Here is a 15,997-nt window from a genome sequence, read left to right on the forward strand (position 1 = left end):
TCTATCACAAGTCCATGGCCCTTTGCAATATGGGGAATTGATCTAATCGGTGAGTTACCCAAAGGAAAAGGCGGAGTCAAATATGCGGTAGTCGTAGTTGATTACTTCACGAAGTGGGCCGAAGCCAAAGCACTCGCAACCATCACAGCAACAAAATTGCGCGAGTTTGTCTATACCTCCATCATTTGTCGCTTTGGCATTCCGCATAAACTCATTTCAGACAATGGAAAACAGTTTGACTGCAAAGAGATGCGACAACTATGCGACGATTTGGGAATTAAAAAGGCTTTTTCCGCAGTTGCTTACCCGCAGAGTAATGGACAAACTGAAGCCATTAATAAAATAATCAAACACACCATAAAAGGGAAACTAGAAGATCGCAAAGGAGCTTGGCCAGACAAGTTACCGCAAGTCCTATGGTCTTATAATACAACTCCTCGATCTACAACTGGCGAAACACCCTTCTCACTTTCTTATGGGTGCGAGGCCATGTTGCCAGTTGAGATTGGGGCAGGTTCCCTGCGCAGAGATATTTTCAACATCTCGCAGTATGACGAGAAACAGCTGTTCTGCCTTGATCTTTTGGAGGAAAAGCGTGACCAAGCGCACTTAAAAAATGCGGCTTACCAACAGCGAACTGCAAGATACTTTAACTCCAAAGTGAAGGTAAAAGCCCTACGAGCAGGAGACTTGGTCCTTAGAAGAGTAATGCCAAATACTAGAAACCCGTCACATGGGGCCTTTGGGGATAATTGGGAAGGACCATACCTCATCGTAGAAAAAATTGGTGATGCCACGTACCGACTCGCAACACTCGATGGAACTGCGATTCCACGAGCATGGAATGGCGAGAGTTTGAAATTTTATTATCAATAGTACTCGCATTATTCGACTATGTTCACTCTTGTACTTATACTTAGATATTTTTCATGCAAGGAAAAAATCCTAAGTATAGGGGGGTATATATGCCCGAATGTACTATTGATTATATGAATGAAATTGATTGTTAAATTTTCAAAATTTTCAAAATTTTATCAGCCTTGTAAATATTTCTACTTATTACACCAAGCTGTAATTAAAGTCGCAAATATATATAGAAAACGCGAGTACCCATGTACTGCGAAAATGTTAAAGGATAGTTATCCCCGCGAGGATATAAATTTGTCCAAAATAAAAGGAAATTTGTCTAAGTACAAAAGCGCGAGTACCCCTGTACCACATATAAAGAAAAAAAAAAGAGAAGTAAAATTAAAAAACATAACATAGAGGAAAATTAAACATCTGGAGCAGCAGGAGCAGTCTCATCCGCGACTTTGCTGATGACCTCGTTTTCGACTTCTTCAGCATCCGCACCCTCGACCTCATCAGGAAGGTTCCCTCCACCACCTTGGGTCTGAGTAGGCGACATGGCACGAAAAGCCTCGGCCATCTCAGCGGCTTCTGCTCCGAGGAGAGAGAAGTCGAAGTCTGGAACTTTGAAAAGAGTGGTATAAATATAATCAGACACTGCCTGATCATATTGCTTCTTCCCATTCTCTCTCTCAGTCTCCAAATCGCGGGTCATCTCCTCAATCGTCGCCCGCGAGTTCTTCACCTCAAGCTCCGCCTGCTCCTTAGCCTTGCTAAGCTCTTCGAGCTCCTTCTCCTTCCTAGCCACTTCTTGCTTCAGCCTTTTTATGTTCTCCTGAAATTAGGCATTTTGCCTCTTCAGCGAGTCGGCTTCCTTCGAAGGAGTAGCAGCAGCTTTTATGAATAGGGTCATCGACTGCGCGGCCAACTCAGCAGAACGCGTAACAAGCTCCTCATAAGGGATCTCGGCCAGGAACTTCTCTTGCATGGCTAAGAAGTCGCGAGCTCGAACAGGTGGATCTATTACGACTTTCTTCCCCTTGTCCTGTGCGGTCTTGGCCAGCTTCTTGGAAGAGTCTGTGACAAGGGTAGCCATCGCATCGCTCTTCCTCTTTTGGGCGACAACGGGCGAGGTCGTCGTTGCTCCACCCTTCGGCTTGATCTTCAGGACAGGTGCGGACTTCAAAAAAGTCATATCTGCGAAGATAAATGAAAGATAAGTATAAGTCAAATTCTATCTATTAGTTTATAACAAGAGATAAATTACCTGAGATTGGTCGAGAAGTTTGCTTGGAGAGGCGTTTGTCTATTCGCTCCTGTTGCCTCTCGGATGGTTCTTTGTATACTGGCTCCCTTTGAAGACTTGCGTTCTCAGGAATCAGCTGGTGTTCTCGCAACTTCGCAGTTGTACACAGTAATCGCCAGTCGCGATCTTGTACCGGAAGGCTCCCGAGGATTTCAGCTGTCTCTCTGCGAGTCGCGTCAAGTGCCGGTCGAACTGGTCTATCTGCGAGAGCAAGAAAGAGCGAGTAAGAAAAAGATCTCAAAAGTAATTCAGAAAATGTCTAAGTTAAAACATACGCGACATACTAGGTCTGCGATTAAAGTCAGTTCTAATCCCAGGGACTTTAAAGACATAAAACCACTTCGATTTCCAGTCCCCCATGTTCGATACCATTCCTTCTACTCCATTGATCTCAGAAGTCGCCCATTTGCTAAAACAGTAGAAGCCATTATGAAGACCTACGCTTTTTATGTCGTAAAAATAGGTGAACTCTTCTACTGAGGGGGCCCTATGAACATATTCCATGTACATCGCATAGAAGGTTAGGGCAGTGCGATAGCTGTTTGGAGTTAGCTGAAAAGGTGATACATCATATCGCCTGAGAATAGCTGCGATGAAGGGATGGAAGGGGACCGATACCCCACACCGTAGAATGGGTATTGAGACTACCACATCCTCAGTGGGAATAATCACAGGGTTAATAAACGGAAGATGCGCCCTCTGGGACGGTTTAGGTCGCTGAAACGCGAGTCGCAGCAAATTTAACCTCACAAAGGTAGTGAAATCTGATTTGGAAACCCTCAAAATCAGATCCCCACACGCGAAGGGCTCATTCAGCTGGGTATCGTCAACCGAATCTGTCCCACTCCCTTCCGCCTCCTCTTCGTCCTCACCCGACTCGCGAACTGGGGTCGTCCATTCATCATCCATCTCCTCGACCTCGACGTCAGGAGCATGCCTCGAGTGGATAAGGTAGTCGCGGGCCGACACTGTGGACTCGCTGTCTCGAATATCGATGGTCCCAGGTTCGGCGAGTTTCGATGTCCACAGAAGACATCGGGCCTAGCTCTATTGGAGCGGCCTCCTCTTCGAAAAGCGAGGTTGGGAGAAAGCTGTCCTCCTCCTGGTCAACTTCGCCGTCGAATGCACGACCTCCAGAACCGAGCTGCTGGCTATCCGACAAGTCGCTCATCTGAAAGATAGAAGATCTTTTCAGCGTGATGGATGTGTGAAAAGCAAAATAAGTGATCTCACCCGCATTAAACTATAAAGTCACATTCGAAAGAATGGTCAACATCCTTGCGAATACTGACCGCCCCATCAATATGCGAGTAGAGATAATACCTTCTTTGGCGAGTAATTCACGCATCCTGGGCCAAGCGATATACCTCCAGAAACGGCTGGGAGAATCCCAGTGACTCAAGGGGCATGCGTTTTCAAGCATAACCCTGAAGTTACTGGGATACTCTCACCGTTCCGAGACTACCTATCAGCCAAAGAGTACGATCATTTGAGTATCATCGCATATTGCAAATGGCTGGGTGTATCTCAGTATCTCAAGGGCATATAATCGCATATATGAACATTAGAATACTGAGACACACCCACCATTTGGAACAGCGATTGATACCCTCGCAACTCAACCCACGACATATAAAAATCCTAAAAGATCTAGCTATCAATCAATAGAAAGTAAATCTTGGTAATACGCGAGTATTCGAATTGTTCATCTGAATACCCGCGAGTATTCAAGACGTGAAACAGTGTCTATTCAAGTATATCGTGTGCGGTTATGTCAGTTTACAGGTCATATTCTATGAATTTACCAAGGTTTTTTACCTAAAACACATAGCCTCATAAACATTCATCCTTACACGACACTCATACATACCCCTTACAAGCATACATTCCTAAAAAGCCTCAAAATACCAAAACCCATAAAGAAAATCATTTTTTCTCCAAACAGAAAACGAAAATACAATGACTCGAAACTAACCTTTAGTTTTGGTTCCTGCGATTGCTCTCGATCACTTCTGAGATTGAGGATATTTTAGAAAGAGTGGTAGAAATCTGGGCAAAGTACGAAAGTGGGTTTGAAATCTCTGTAAAGGAGGGAAGAAGGAAGTTAAGAACAAGAGGGAAAAATGGAAGATTTGATTCGTATCAAAGGGTTTAAATACCCATATCCCTTATTAATTGGGATTACGACACGTGGCAACCAGAATGCCTAAGGTCGCCCAATCTAACGGCCAACGATGGCCACGCCTACACGAAAACCGAGGAGTTTTGTGACGTGGCACCATAAATGCAATAAAAAGTAATAATTACAGCCGTCATTTTTCGAAACCCTCGACGGGACAACCAAAAGGTCACCTCCTCGTGACAACCTTTCACCTGTCTCTCGAGTAATAGTTTCCCTCTGTGACTGCACCTGTCACATCGCGAAACTAGGGGCATGTGTTATAGTGAGATTTCTCTCACCTAGAAACTCGAGACAAGACTCCTATTTAGAGGACACGTATATTCAGATTTCTTATGGAAGCTGAAATGTCCATGAGAGACTCCTCGAAGTTTGAACCTCGCCAGGATAAAGCCAGCGAGATACTGCGAGTACGACCAAAGTCGGATCGCGTAACTGTAACTCGCATTATGCAGGATGAGAGGATGGATCCAACTCGCATGTGTCGGGACATATGCGAGTATCCTCTCTATACTTCTGTGAAAGCGTAGGGATCAACTCTCTATGATGCGATTTGGTCCCAACGACCCAATAGCCTTGATAAACCGGTATAGACTCGCATGTCTAGGTTCTATCAGCTCGATACGCGATGTCTACAAGAGGCGATTACCTAAGGACGCAGACATTCCAAACGTAATGATAACCCTACGAGCTCAACAACGGAACATGAACAGTCAACTCGCAGATGCGGAAGACGCATACGTTGGTGGACTTAGTAACTGTCATTCATTTATTAATGTTAACGTTGCTTGGGTTTAATTATTGCAATTCAATATGTAAATAATGGATTAACAATGAATGTGATCCTTGTGTAACCGATTGGACACCTGCTTTGTATATAAAGGGGTGATCCACCATGAAATGGCACCTACGAATCCTTTGCTACAGTGGACTAAGCAGATCACAATCTGACTGAACTACTATAATTCTTTGTCTCACTGATATTTTCCAGTTTTGTTGATTGTTCTCACATTCCCAGTCGAGTACTCGCCGTTTTAGGTCGAATACTCGCACTTGTCGTTTCTCTGAAAATTCTCTTTTGTATTAATCAAATAATATAATTTGGTGTTGCGAAATTCACTCGACAACACCTTCAGACATAGCTACTCTGTATTTCGTAATGTTTTAAACTTTTATTAAAAACTTATTATCTTTTAGTGAAGGCCTTGTAATTAGTTATGCTCCTAGATCTCAAAATACTGTTGCTCATAAATGTGTTAAGTCAAGTTTGGACTAGATAATAATTTGGAATGGTCTTCTACTTTCCATATGGTCCTTGTTATTTGTAATCTTATTCTTGTTCAATAGAATAACATGTTTTTCAGTAAATAAAAAAACATAAAAAACATATTTGTGTTAAAGAAAAAACATGATTTATTAAAAATAGAAAAACACTTATAAGGTACGAAATTTATGCAAGGAAATTTCTTTATCTCATCCCTCCATTTGATCAAAGTGCAAGAATAGAAACTAAAATAACACCACACATGTGGATAGTACTAGTGGCACTCACCTAGGTCTGTATAGATTCGCAACACGCCACCTATACAAGAGAAAATGTCGAGTAACATCAACGGTTTATAATCAATCATCTAAAATCAATGGCTACGATTTAGTTTTAGGTAACCTCTACTTGATGTGGCGACCAGACACAGATAAAAAAGTCTTTTACCTTTCACGAAGCTCAATACCATACAGAATCTCAATCTTATTTATTAGTATGACAAAAAATATTGATGTAAGGTGGAATAGGTTTAACTGGGCCGTAAATATTTGATTAATTATTATAATATTTATATATAAAAAAAACTAACGGTAGATTGACTGCAAAAGCAGACTTGAAATTTTATCCAATTTGATTTAATTTCAACAAATCTATACGCACGAACGATTGCGCATTTGGGATAATATTTTAAAGAGTCCATGCATATGTGTGGGGGCTACGTCGTCTGCCATTTTCGTGTGATTTTATTGTACAGCTTAATTAGCAATATTCCCCTGCCTGCCTGACCACCGGCCTCGCGTGCCACCAACCAGTAATTAATTTCCGAAAAAGCACTTTCTTATTCTTTTAATTTTTATTTTTAAGATTGCGCAATATTCTAGCATTGAGTTGTAAGATTCAAATGTATACCAACATTTTGTAAGAATAATTTTTATAGTAGAATAAATACCGAAATTGATGAAAGGTAAGTTATTAGTTACATGTCGTTTTAAATGATGTGTGGTATTTTTCTTTTTAAGAAATAAATTATATATGGTACTTGTTGATGGTATATGAATAATCTTTTTATTTTATTTTCATAAAAAATTTAAAAATAAGAATTTTAATACTCTAATTTGATAATAGATATTAGTACAAATTGGGACCAACATATATTGTGGGACAAATATTAACTTATCTAGGCTTATATTACTCATAGATTTTTAAAAGAGAAATAATTGTTGAATTTAGGAGTCTAAATGGGTGGGGTCAGATCTGATTCAACTATGATCTGACCTGATCCAGATCATGTAAGGATCTGCTCCACCTCGCCCCGTTACATTAGATCCGACCCAACTTATTTAGATCGGATCTTATCCGACCTGACTCTCTCTCTCTCTCTCTCTCTCTCTCTCTCTCTCTCTCTCTCTCTCTCTCTCTCTCTCTCTCTCTCTCTCTCTCTCTCTCTCTCTCTCTCTCTCTCTCTCTCTCTTTTAAGAATATTAATATTAACTTATAATTTTATATTCATTTTAATTTTGTATTAGTATTATTAAATACAATACTATGTTTGGTATTGACATGTATTAATAGATTGTGTAAAGATCCAGGTCTGGGTTTGGGTCCGAGTCTCGGTCCGGGTCCAGGTTCAGATCCCAGGTCTCGGTCCGGGTTCGCGTTTGGGTCCCGGGTCCGGGTCCGATTCTTGGGTTAGGGTTCGGGTCCTTCTCTCGATCCCAGGTCCCGGTCCGAGTCTGGGTCCGAGTTCGGGTCCGGGTCTCGGGTCAGGGTCCGGGTCCGGGTCCGGGTTCAGGTCCCGGATCAGGGTCCGGGTCCCAGGTCTGGGTTCGAGTCCGGGTCCCAGGTTTGGGTTGTTGGAATTATTTTATCAGGATCTAGATTTACTACCATGTATGTTATTTAACATCCTAAATATGAATATCTAAAACAATGAAATAAACACATATAAAGTTTGAGAAACCTTACAGTGGGTGCAGCGGAATTAAATGACTTCTTCCGCTCAGATCTCTAACCCTTGTATCTTTTTTGTAGCAGAGTATCACCAAGATCTGAGCCCGATTCTTCTTCTTTGTGTTTGAATTCTTCACGGTCTTACATACTCTGATTGAGGACCAACTTGATGTGTGTGGACACTCACTCTATCACTAATGGCTGAATAATATTTGTGAAGAAAGGCTTAGTGTTTTTCGAAATTGAAGAGGAAGAAGAAGAAGGAAGAGGTCTCATCAGAAAGCTAGGTTTTTAGCTTTGGAGGCATTAGTTTGGATGAAGAGACCATAGCCTTCCTTTTATATTATTCTTCAATAGGGTTATGGTTGAATTATTAGGAATAAAAAATTGATAAAAATATAGTAAAATAAGCACCCTATGGCCGACCACTTAATGGGCCCCACATTGGTTTGGGCTTTGTCATTTTTCTCAACTATTTTATCTATTTTTCACAAATACCACTTTTTGCAACTTCAGCCCTATAAATGCCAAAACTATATATTTAATAATTAAAATAACTATCAAATAAAGTCTCTTAATTAAGAAATAAAACCTAAAACACTATTTCTTCACAATCAAACCAGATCTTAGTGAAAAATTCATAAACTAGACATAGTCTAATTTTAGAATTATAATTGATTAATTAAAATCAATTAACTGAGTCTTACAAGCAGTTTGTCTCAACTAGTATGAGGACCATGGGCCTATATAACCGAGCTTCCAATAAGCAGATTTAGAATTTACCAAGTAAATCCACTAACTTATTAATTCCTCATTGCATCTACCATAGAACTTGGAATTGCACTCTCAGTTATATAGAACGCTCTATATGTTCCTCGATATAGATACGCTATTAATTATACATTGCTATAATCCCAATAATCAATGATCCTCTATAGATGATCTACATTGCATAGGGATAAAATTACCGTTACACCATTTCAACGTATTTTATTCTTAAAACACTTGGCCATCTATAAATGATGTTTTGTGAAATAATATAATCACTAAAATGAGATCTCAATCATTTATCTCTATTCAGCAAGCTCGAAGGAAATCATCGTTTTACTTCTATGTCCAGATAGAAGCTATAGATTGTTGGGAATTATTTTACCAGGATCTTAGATCTACTCACAAGTATGTTTATTAACATCCTAAATATGAACTTTCTAAAACGATAAAATAAACACATATAAAGTTAAGAAAACCTTACATTGATGCAGCGGAATAAATGTCTCCTTCCACTCAGATCTCTAACCCTTGATTCCTTTCTGTAGCAGAGTATAATCAAGATCTGAGCCCGAATCTCCTTCTTCTTCAAGCTTTGATCCTTCACAGTCTTCCAATCTATGATTGAGTTGCGCTTCTTGTGTGTGGGCACTTACTCTTTCACTAGGGTCACGAAAAAGATGAAGGAAAAGAGGGAGAGAGGTTTCAGCCAAGGTAGAGAGTGAGGAAGGCTCGGTTCGAAGAGAGAAATTTCTGTCAGAAAGGCTTATTGAAAACTTGTGTTTTGACTGAGCCATCACTTTCTATTTATAGGCAACTTACTAGGTTTAAGTTTAGAATTATTTGGCATTAAAATAATAAAAATAATAATTTGAAAAAGCCTTATAAGTGGCCGGCCATAGGTGTTGTAATGGGCCCCACTTAATTTTGCAATTTTATCAAATTTTATCTCTATTTTCTCAAAAATGTCAATTTTCCAATTCTAACCTTTTAAATGCCAAAACTAATTATTTAATAATTAAAATACATTATTAAATAATATTGTCATTTAATTTAATTATTAATTAGACATATAAAGTCTATTAATAAATAAATAAACCTAGAAAACTCTTTTCCTTACAATTTCACCCCTGCTTAGTGAAAATTCATAAAATCAGACATAGTCTAACTTTAGAATTATAATTGATCAATCACGAATCAATTAATGAGTCTTACAAGCAGAATGTTCTCAACTAGAATGGGGACCATGGATCTATATGCTGAGCTTCCAATAAGTGAACCAAATTTACCAAGTAAATTCCTACTTATTAATTCTTCGTTGAATCCACTCTTAGAACTTAGAATTGCACTCTCAGACTTATATAGAGCATATTGTATGTTTCACGATACCAATATACTATCTCATTTAACCATCGTTATAATCTTATTGTGATTTAAAGATCCTCTATATAGATGATTTACATCGAGATGGGATTTCTTTACCGTTCTCACCCCTCAATGTATTTTGCCCCTTAAAACACTTAGCTACCTGTAAATGGTGTTTAGTGATCTAATAATTAGTCAGTTAAACAAGAGCTCATCCATTTACTTCTATTTGCTAAGCTCGAAGGGAATCATCACTTAACTTCTATACACCAGTAGAAGCTATAGATTCCATATTTATGTTCAGCACTCCCACTCAATCATACTATCATGTTCCCAAAATATACGTATCACCCTGACCCAAAAGTAGACTTAACTAATAAATCAAAGAACATGAATAGCACTCCTGAGTTGAGCCCAAGCATATCAGGATTTAGATTCTTTTTAATCTTAAGATCAACTACTGATATTGACTTGGAAAGATATGTATAACGGTAAGTTTGTAATATCTTAACTTAGTTGCAATATCGGTCCAGTCCAATGTATACTCCATACATTCGAAACTAGTATACTTTACTAATGTCCTGGAAAGAACATAACACTTACTCCAAGTGTAAGTACACATCATCGCTGATTATCACATTAGTGTAAATCCAATAACACTGATGAAACAGGGACCAAAACTTTTGATTCATATGATCACAATCACATTCCACTGTGTTGACGATACTGTAATTGTGAATAAACATATGATCTGGATTTAACTGATTTTGTGTGTATGAATGTAATAAACATATTAAACATATTAAACCATTAGCATGTAAAATTCATGCAAACATCAATCACTTCAAATTTCTTATATTGATAACTAATCAGATTGTAAAGAGTTTTATTTAGGGCATAAAACCTAACATAGATTTCATATCTATGATTAGCGCTCCCACTCAATTGTACTACCGTGTTCCCAAAATGTACGTATCACCCTGACCAAAGAGTGGGCTTAACTAACAAATCAAAGAACACGAATAACACTCTTGAGATCGAACCTAATCATGTCAGGATTAAGATCATTTGATCTAGGATCAACTAGGTGATATTGAATTGAATAGATATTACGGTAAATTTATCATATCTAATTCAAGTTCAATATCGGTCCCATCCAATGTATATTCCATACATCCGATACTGGTAAACTTTGCCAATACCCTGGAAAGAACATAACACTTATCCAAGGTGTAAGTATACCTATCGCTGATTATCATGCCAGTCTAAATCCAGTGAACTGACAAATCAGGGAATTAAACTTTCAAACATATAATCATGATTATATTCCACTCTGTTGACAACACTATAATCATGAACAATTACATATGTTCTGAACTTAATATAATTTATACATTATAAACATGAAATAAATCATGTGAACCATGCAACATAAAATGTGATTTCTGATCTTTATTAATTAGTAAATCTGATTATATTGAAATGGATTTTATTTCGGGCACAAAATCCAACATGTGTTCGAGTCCGGGTCCCAAGTCTGGGTTCGGGTCCCAGGTTCGAGTCAGGTCCCGGGTTTCGAGTCCGGGTCCAAGTCCTGGGTCCCGGTCCTGGTCTCGAGTCCCCAGTTTGGTATTGGTCTTGGGTCCTGGGTCCTGGTGTAGGTCCGGATCCCGGTCCCGGTTCGGATTCGGGTCCGGGTCCGAGTTCGGGTCCCGATCCGGGTCTGGGTCTGGGATCGGGGTCCGGACCAAGTCTGGGTCAACGCTCTGGGTCCTGTGTCCCGGGTTCGGGGTCTGGGTCCTGGTCCAGGTCTGAGTTCGGGTCTGGGTCTGGGTCTCGAGACTCGGGTCCCAGGTCCCAGGTCCCAGGTCCGGGTCCGAGTTTGGGTCCTGGGTCCGCGTCCAAGTCCCAAGGGATCCGAGTCTGGGGTCCAAGTCTTGAATTAAGCTTTTTTTCAAATAAATTGAAATCAGGTCGGATCTGATCTGATCCAGAAAAAAATTAGGCGGGGCGGAGCAGATCTGATCTAAGATCCAATAAGTATCCGAATGTTTCGGATCAGAGGTGATCTTTCGGATCGAAGCTCCAACTAAATGAATCTTTTTGACATGCCTAGTTGAATTCATGTATATAGAAAATCTATATTACGCATAAATTTTTAAAAGATAAATTATTATTATTTTTTTGTATTGAGGTGTCTATATATATAGATATATTAGATTAGATTATAAGTATGCACGCTAGGTTTTTTCTAAAATATAGTGGGTTATAGAAAAAAAATTATTTTTAGACTCTTATTTTAGAAAAAAAAAATATGTAATTTTAAAGGTAGAAAAAATTAGCCCCTAAATCAAGTGGACCGTAACACAAATTTAGCCACCTTATGCCAAAGTCGGGCATACACATACTCTCTTTTTATCTATGGGATATTGGCGGCTAAACTACCTGAACTTTACGGTTTGTAACACTTAACCACAAAAACTGAATTTTTGGCGGCTAAACTACCTAAACTCTGGTTCCGTTTTGCTCTGCACACCTCCGTCTAAAAATTACAGTTAAGTGCCACGGTAGACTATCCACATGTACACACTTGTACACGTGGCAAATTTTTAGTGGTCCACGTAATATTAATTTTAAAAAATAATTATAAATATTAAAAAAATTAAAAAATCAGAAAAAAAAATTACTTTTTTTTTTTCTTTTTCCTTTTCTTTTCTTTTTTTCTTCTTCTTCTTTCTTCTTCGTTTTTCTACAGAATTCCATCTCCAACCCCCCTTAACCCGACCCTCCATCTCCGCCCAGCCCTAGATCAACAAAACTCTGGTCATTACGCGACCCTCACCTCGTCAGCACCCAAATCGCACCCAAATCAGTGTCACAAGTTCAAAGTATCAAAAACAAAACAAAAACATAAGCAGAGAAGTGAGTAGAAATACATCTTGGAAAGCTTGTTGGGGGCACCGCCGGTGACCTTGGCTACTCGAAGGAGAGCGAGCTAGGCCTTGAGATCCTTAAGCTGGGTCAAAAGGTCTGCCTTGTTCTTCTGCCTCAGCTCGTGAACCTTGATTCTCGCTGTCCCATTTCCAAAACCAAAAAAGTTAAATTAGGGAATAATAAGAAAATGATTCAGGAAACTTGTGACACTAAGTAAAAGAGTGAAGCTTTAAGGAAGGAGGGATTAGAGGAGTACCCATTGCTGTGTTTTCCGAGCTCCCAAACGGCGCGTCTCTGTTTCTCCTTCAGAAAATGAAACCCTAGCGATGAGAGGGGTTACGCTTGGGTTATATGGGTCTGTAATAGGGGTATATAAGGGTCCGCCTAATGCATTGGGTTGGGCTCTCGAGTTTGCTACTAATTTGGGTGCATGAACGGAGGTAATGGTGGTGCTGAAGGTGGAGGGTAATGGTTCGGGTTAGGGGGTGGTGGTTCGGGTTAGGGGGGTTGTTTGGGTTAGGGGGTGGAGGGTGTAAGATTTGGAAGATGGGTTTTGATATGGATTTGCTGATAAGAAATGGAGATAATTATTTTGATGTGGGTTTTGATGGTGGGGAGCTGAGGGTCGGCAGAAAAAGAAGAAAGAAGAAGAAAAAAAAAGTAAAAAAAATTAATTTTTTAATTTTTTAAATTAAAAAAAAAATAAAAAAGAAAAAAAAATTCTAATTTTTTAATTTTTTTAATATTTATAATTATTTCAAAAAAAATATTACGTGGACCACTAAAAAATTTGCCACGTGTACAAGTGTGTACACGTAGACAGTCCACCGTGGCCCTTAACTGTGATTTTTGGACGGAGGTGTGCAGAGCAAAATGGAACCAGGGTTTAGGTAGTTTAGCCGCCAAAATTTCAGTTTTTGTGGTTAAGTGTTACAAACCATAAAGTTCAGGTGATTTAACCGCCAATATCCCTTTTTCTATTTACTTGAGCTAGCAAATTAATTATAACGATTGAATTCATGTGCATACAAATCTATTATAATTATGACACAATTATTTTTTTTTTCGAATTAAACTTACCATATTATATATGTGGTCCATTTATTATTGTCAAAATGTTTTAAGTTTCAAGCCTCAAATTAAATTTGCCAAAGAAAAGAACCCTCAAATTAGAAAATCTATTATAATTATGACACAATCATTTGTTTTTCGAATTAAACTTACATATCACATATGTGGTCCATTTATTATTGTCAAAATATTATAAGTTTCAAATCACAACACTACAAAAAATTTTATTTTTAGTCACAATAAATTTTGTGATTAAAATTAAATTATTTTGTGGCTAATTATAAATTATTATTATTATGTTGTGACTAAAAAGTCTGTGGCTAAAAGTATTAGTCACAAAAATTACAATTTGTTGTGACTAAATGTGTTTTTAGTCACAGTATTTATTGTGACTAAAACTAAATTAGTGACAACTTGTAACTAAATACTAGGTTTTAGTCACAAGTAACTTTTTGTTGTGATTAAAAGTCACATTTATTCACAAAAAATTTATATTGTGACTAAAATGTTATCATTAAAAGTAACAGTTTTTTGTAGTGTAAATTTAAATTTGCCAAAAAAAAAACCCTCAAATTAGAAAGAAAAAAATATTAATTTATATAAATAAATTATTTTTTTTGATAATGATCATATCATTAAAATAAATAATAGTGTACAAAAAATAGAATAAATCCATCCAAATAAATGTTGGTTTTATGGTACTAAATTAAGTACGCAGCAGAATAATCGTATATTTGATTATTATTGTACCATAGTCCCAATAGATCTTTAGATGTATAAATATTTAATTAAAACATAAAATGCATATTGATCGTAAGCAATGGGATCTTGAGGTTTTACATGATTTGTTTGAGGCAAGGGATATTGGCTTGATAATGCAGGTTCCACTAAGTGATCATGTTAATGTTGATTCTTGGTTTTGGAGTAAGGAGCCGATAGGTTTTTACTTGGTCAAGAGTTCTTATATCACTATCTCCAAGAGTTGAAAGGTGAACGGGGCCTTCAGTTGGAGCCTGAATTATGGAGGGCTCTATGGAAAGTCAAAGTTCCTCCCAAGGTTCTTCACTTAGCGTGGAAAGCCATCTCGGGGTGCTTACCAACTCGTTCCCAGTTACGTACTAAACATGTTCCTGTTGACCCCCGCTGTGTGTTCTGCAACTCTGATGAAGAAACCATTGTCCATGTTTTGGTTGGATGTCATTTTGCACAATCTTGTTGGAATAGGTCTGGTATGGGCCGGGTTGCAGTTAGTTTTCTACAGAAGCTACCTTTGCTGATTGGTTTAAGGCATTTTTGGTAGGGTAGAGTGGCCTTGGTGGATGAGCTATTGATGGTGGCATGGGGTATTTGGAAAGCCCGAAATGAGTTTCTTTGGCAGGGTCGTTCTTCTCAGGCTGTGAATGTGGTTCGAATGGCTAGGTCTACACTTTATAATTGGTTGTTGGCTCAGAAAAGTAGGTTTGAACCGCTGTTATTTGATGATGTTGTTGCTAGTAGCAGTGTGTGTTGGGAGAAGCCGCCTGCTGGGATGTTGAAAATCAATACTAATGGGGCGATTTTTGCTGCAACGACTCAGTATGGTACGGGTATGGTCATTAGAGATTCTCATGGGAAGCTAATCGAAGCTAGCTCTTCTCTGTATCCTAGGGTTTGTCAGCCAGCTGTTGCTGAAGCTTTGAGTGTCAAGGAGGCTCTCTGTTGGTTGAAGAGGAGGAACTTGTCGAATGTGCTATCGAGACAGACTGCATTGCTGTTGTTCAAGCTATTAATAGCTCGATTGCACTTCCATCTGTTTTTGGTTTGTTTATTCAAGAATGTCAATCACTTATTTCTATTTTACATATTGTTTTTGTTTGTCATGTTAAACGATCTACTAACAAGGCAGCACATTGTGTTGCTTGCGGTGCTTATTTTTGGTCTGATCGTCTTTTTACTGAGAGCAATGTTCCCTCTGCTTTTCAATTTATTGTAATAGCGGATATTGCTATCTAATGAATTACTTTATTTCAAAAAAAAAAAAAATTGAAACATAAAATGCAACATAAGAATACATAGATTTTAATAATTAGTAGGGTATCCTCAAAACTTGTTCTATATTATAGAAACTCTTTCTAAATTAATATGCCAAACTCAAAGAATATTGAATTCTCACGAGCTATGTAAATTCTTACGAATATAATTAATAAATAAAAAGGTATTGACCAAAATTTATTTATGCATTTATTATTGTGTGACAAAGTACTTGATTGAGAGGTGCAGGAGCAGCCAGCTATGGTGGAGGTGAGGACCAGCGGATTCCTAGTCTATATCA

At 38.3% G+C, this 15,997-nt stretch overlaps 1 protein-coding gene and 1 long non-coding RNA gene across 2 annotated transcripts; one reads left to right on the forward strand and one right to left on the reverse strand.

Moving 5' to 3' along the window:
* Positions 1-1,070: 1,070 nt before the first annotated feature.
* LOC133037345 (uncharacterized) lies at positions 1,071-2,568 on the reverse strand. The gene is made up of 2 exons (XR_009687449.1): positions 2,117-2,568; positions 1,071-2,046 (listed from the first exon to the last, which is right to left on the reverse strand). It is a non-coding gene; the product is annotated as an uncharacterized LOC133037345 (long non-coding RNA).
* Positions 2,569-14,486: 11,918 nt separating this feature from the next.
* LOC115713624 (uncharacterized) lies at positions 14,487-15,678 on the forward strand. Its single transcript, XM_061113925.1, has 4 exons — positions 14,487-14,625; positions 14,667-14,875; positions 14,987-15,484; positions 15,568-15,678. The coding sequence occupies exons 1-4, from the start codon at positions 14,487-14,489 to the stop codon at positions 15,676-15,678; spliced, it is 957 nt and encodes a 318-aa protein (XP_060969908.1).
* Positions 15,679-15,997: the final 319 nt, after the last annotated feature.

This window comes from Cannabis sativa, chromosome 4 (genome assembly GCF_029168945.1).
Source record: "Cannabis sativa cultivar Pink pepper isolate KNU-18-1 chromosome 4, ASM2916894v1, whole genome shotgun sequence".
NCBI classification, from domain to species: domain Eukaryota; kingdom Viridiplantae; phylum Streptophyta; class Magnoliopsida; order Rosales; family Cannabaceae; genus Cannabis; species Cannabis sativa.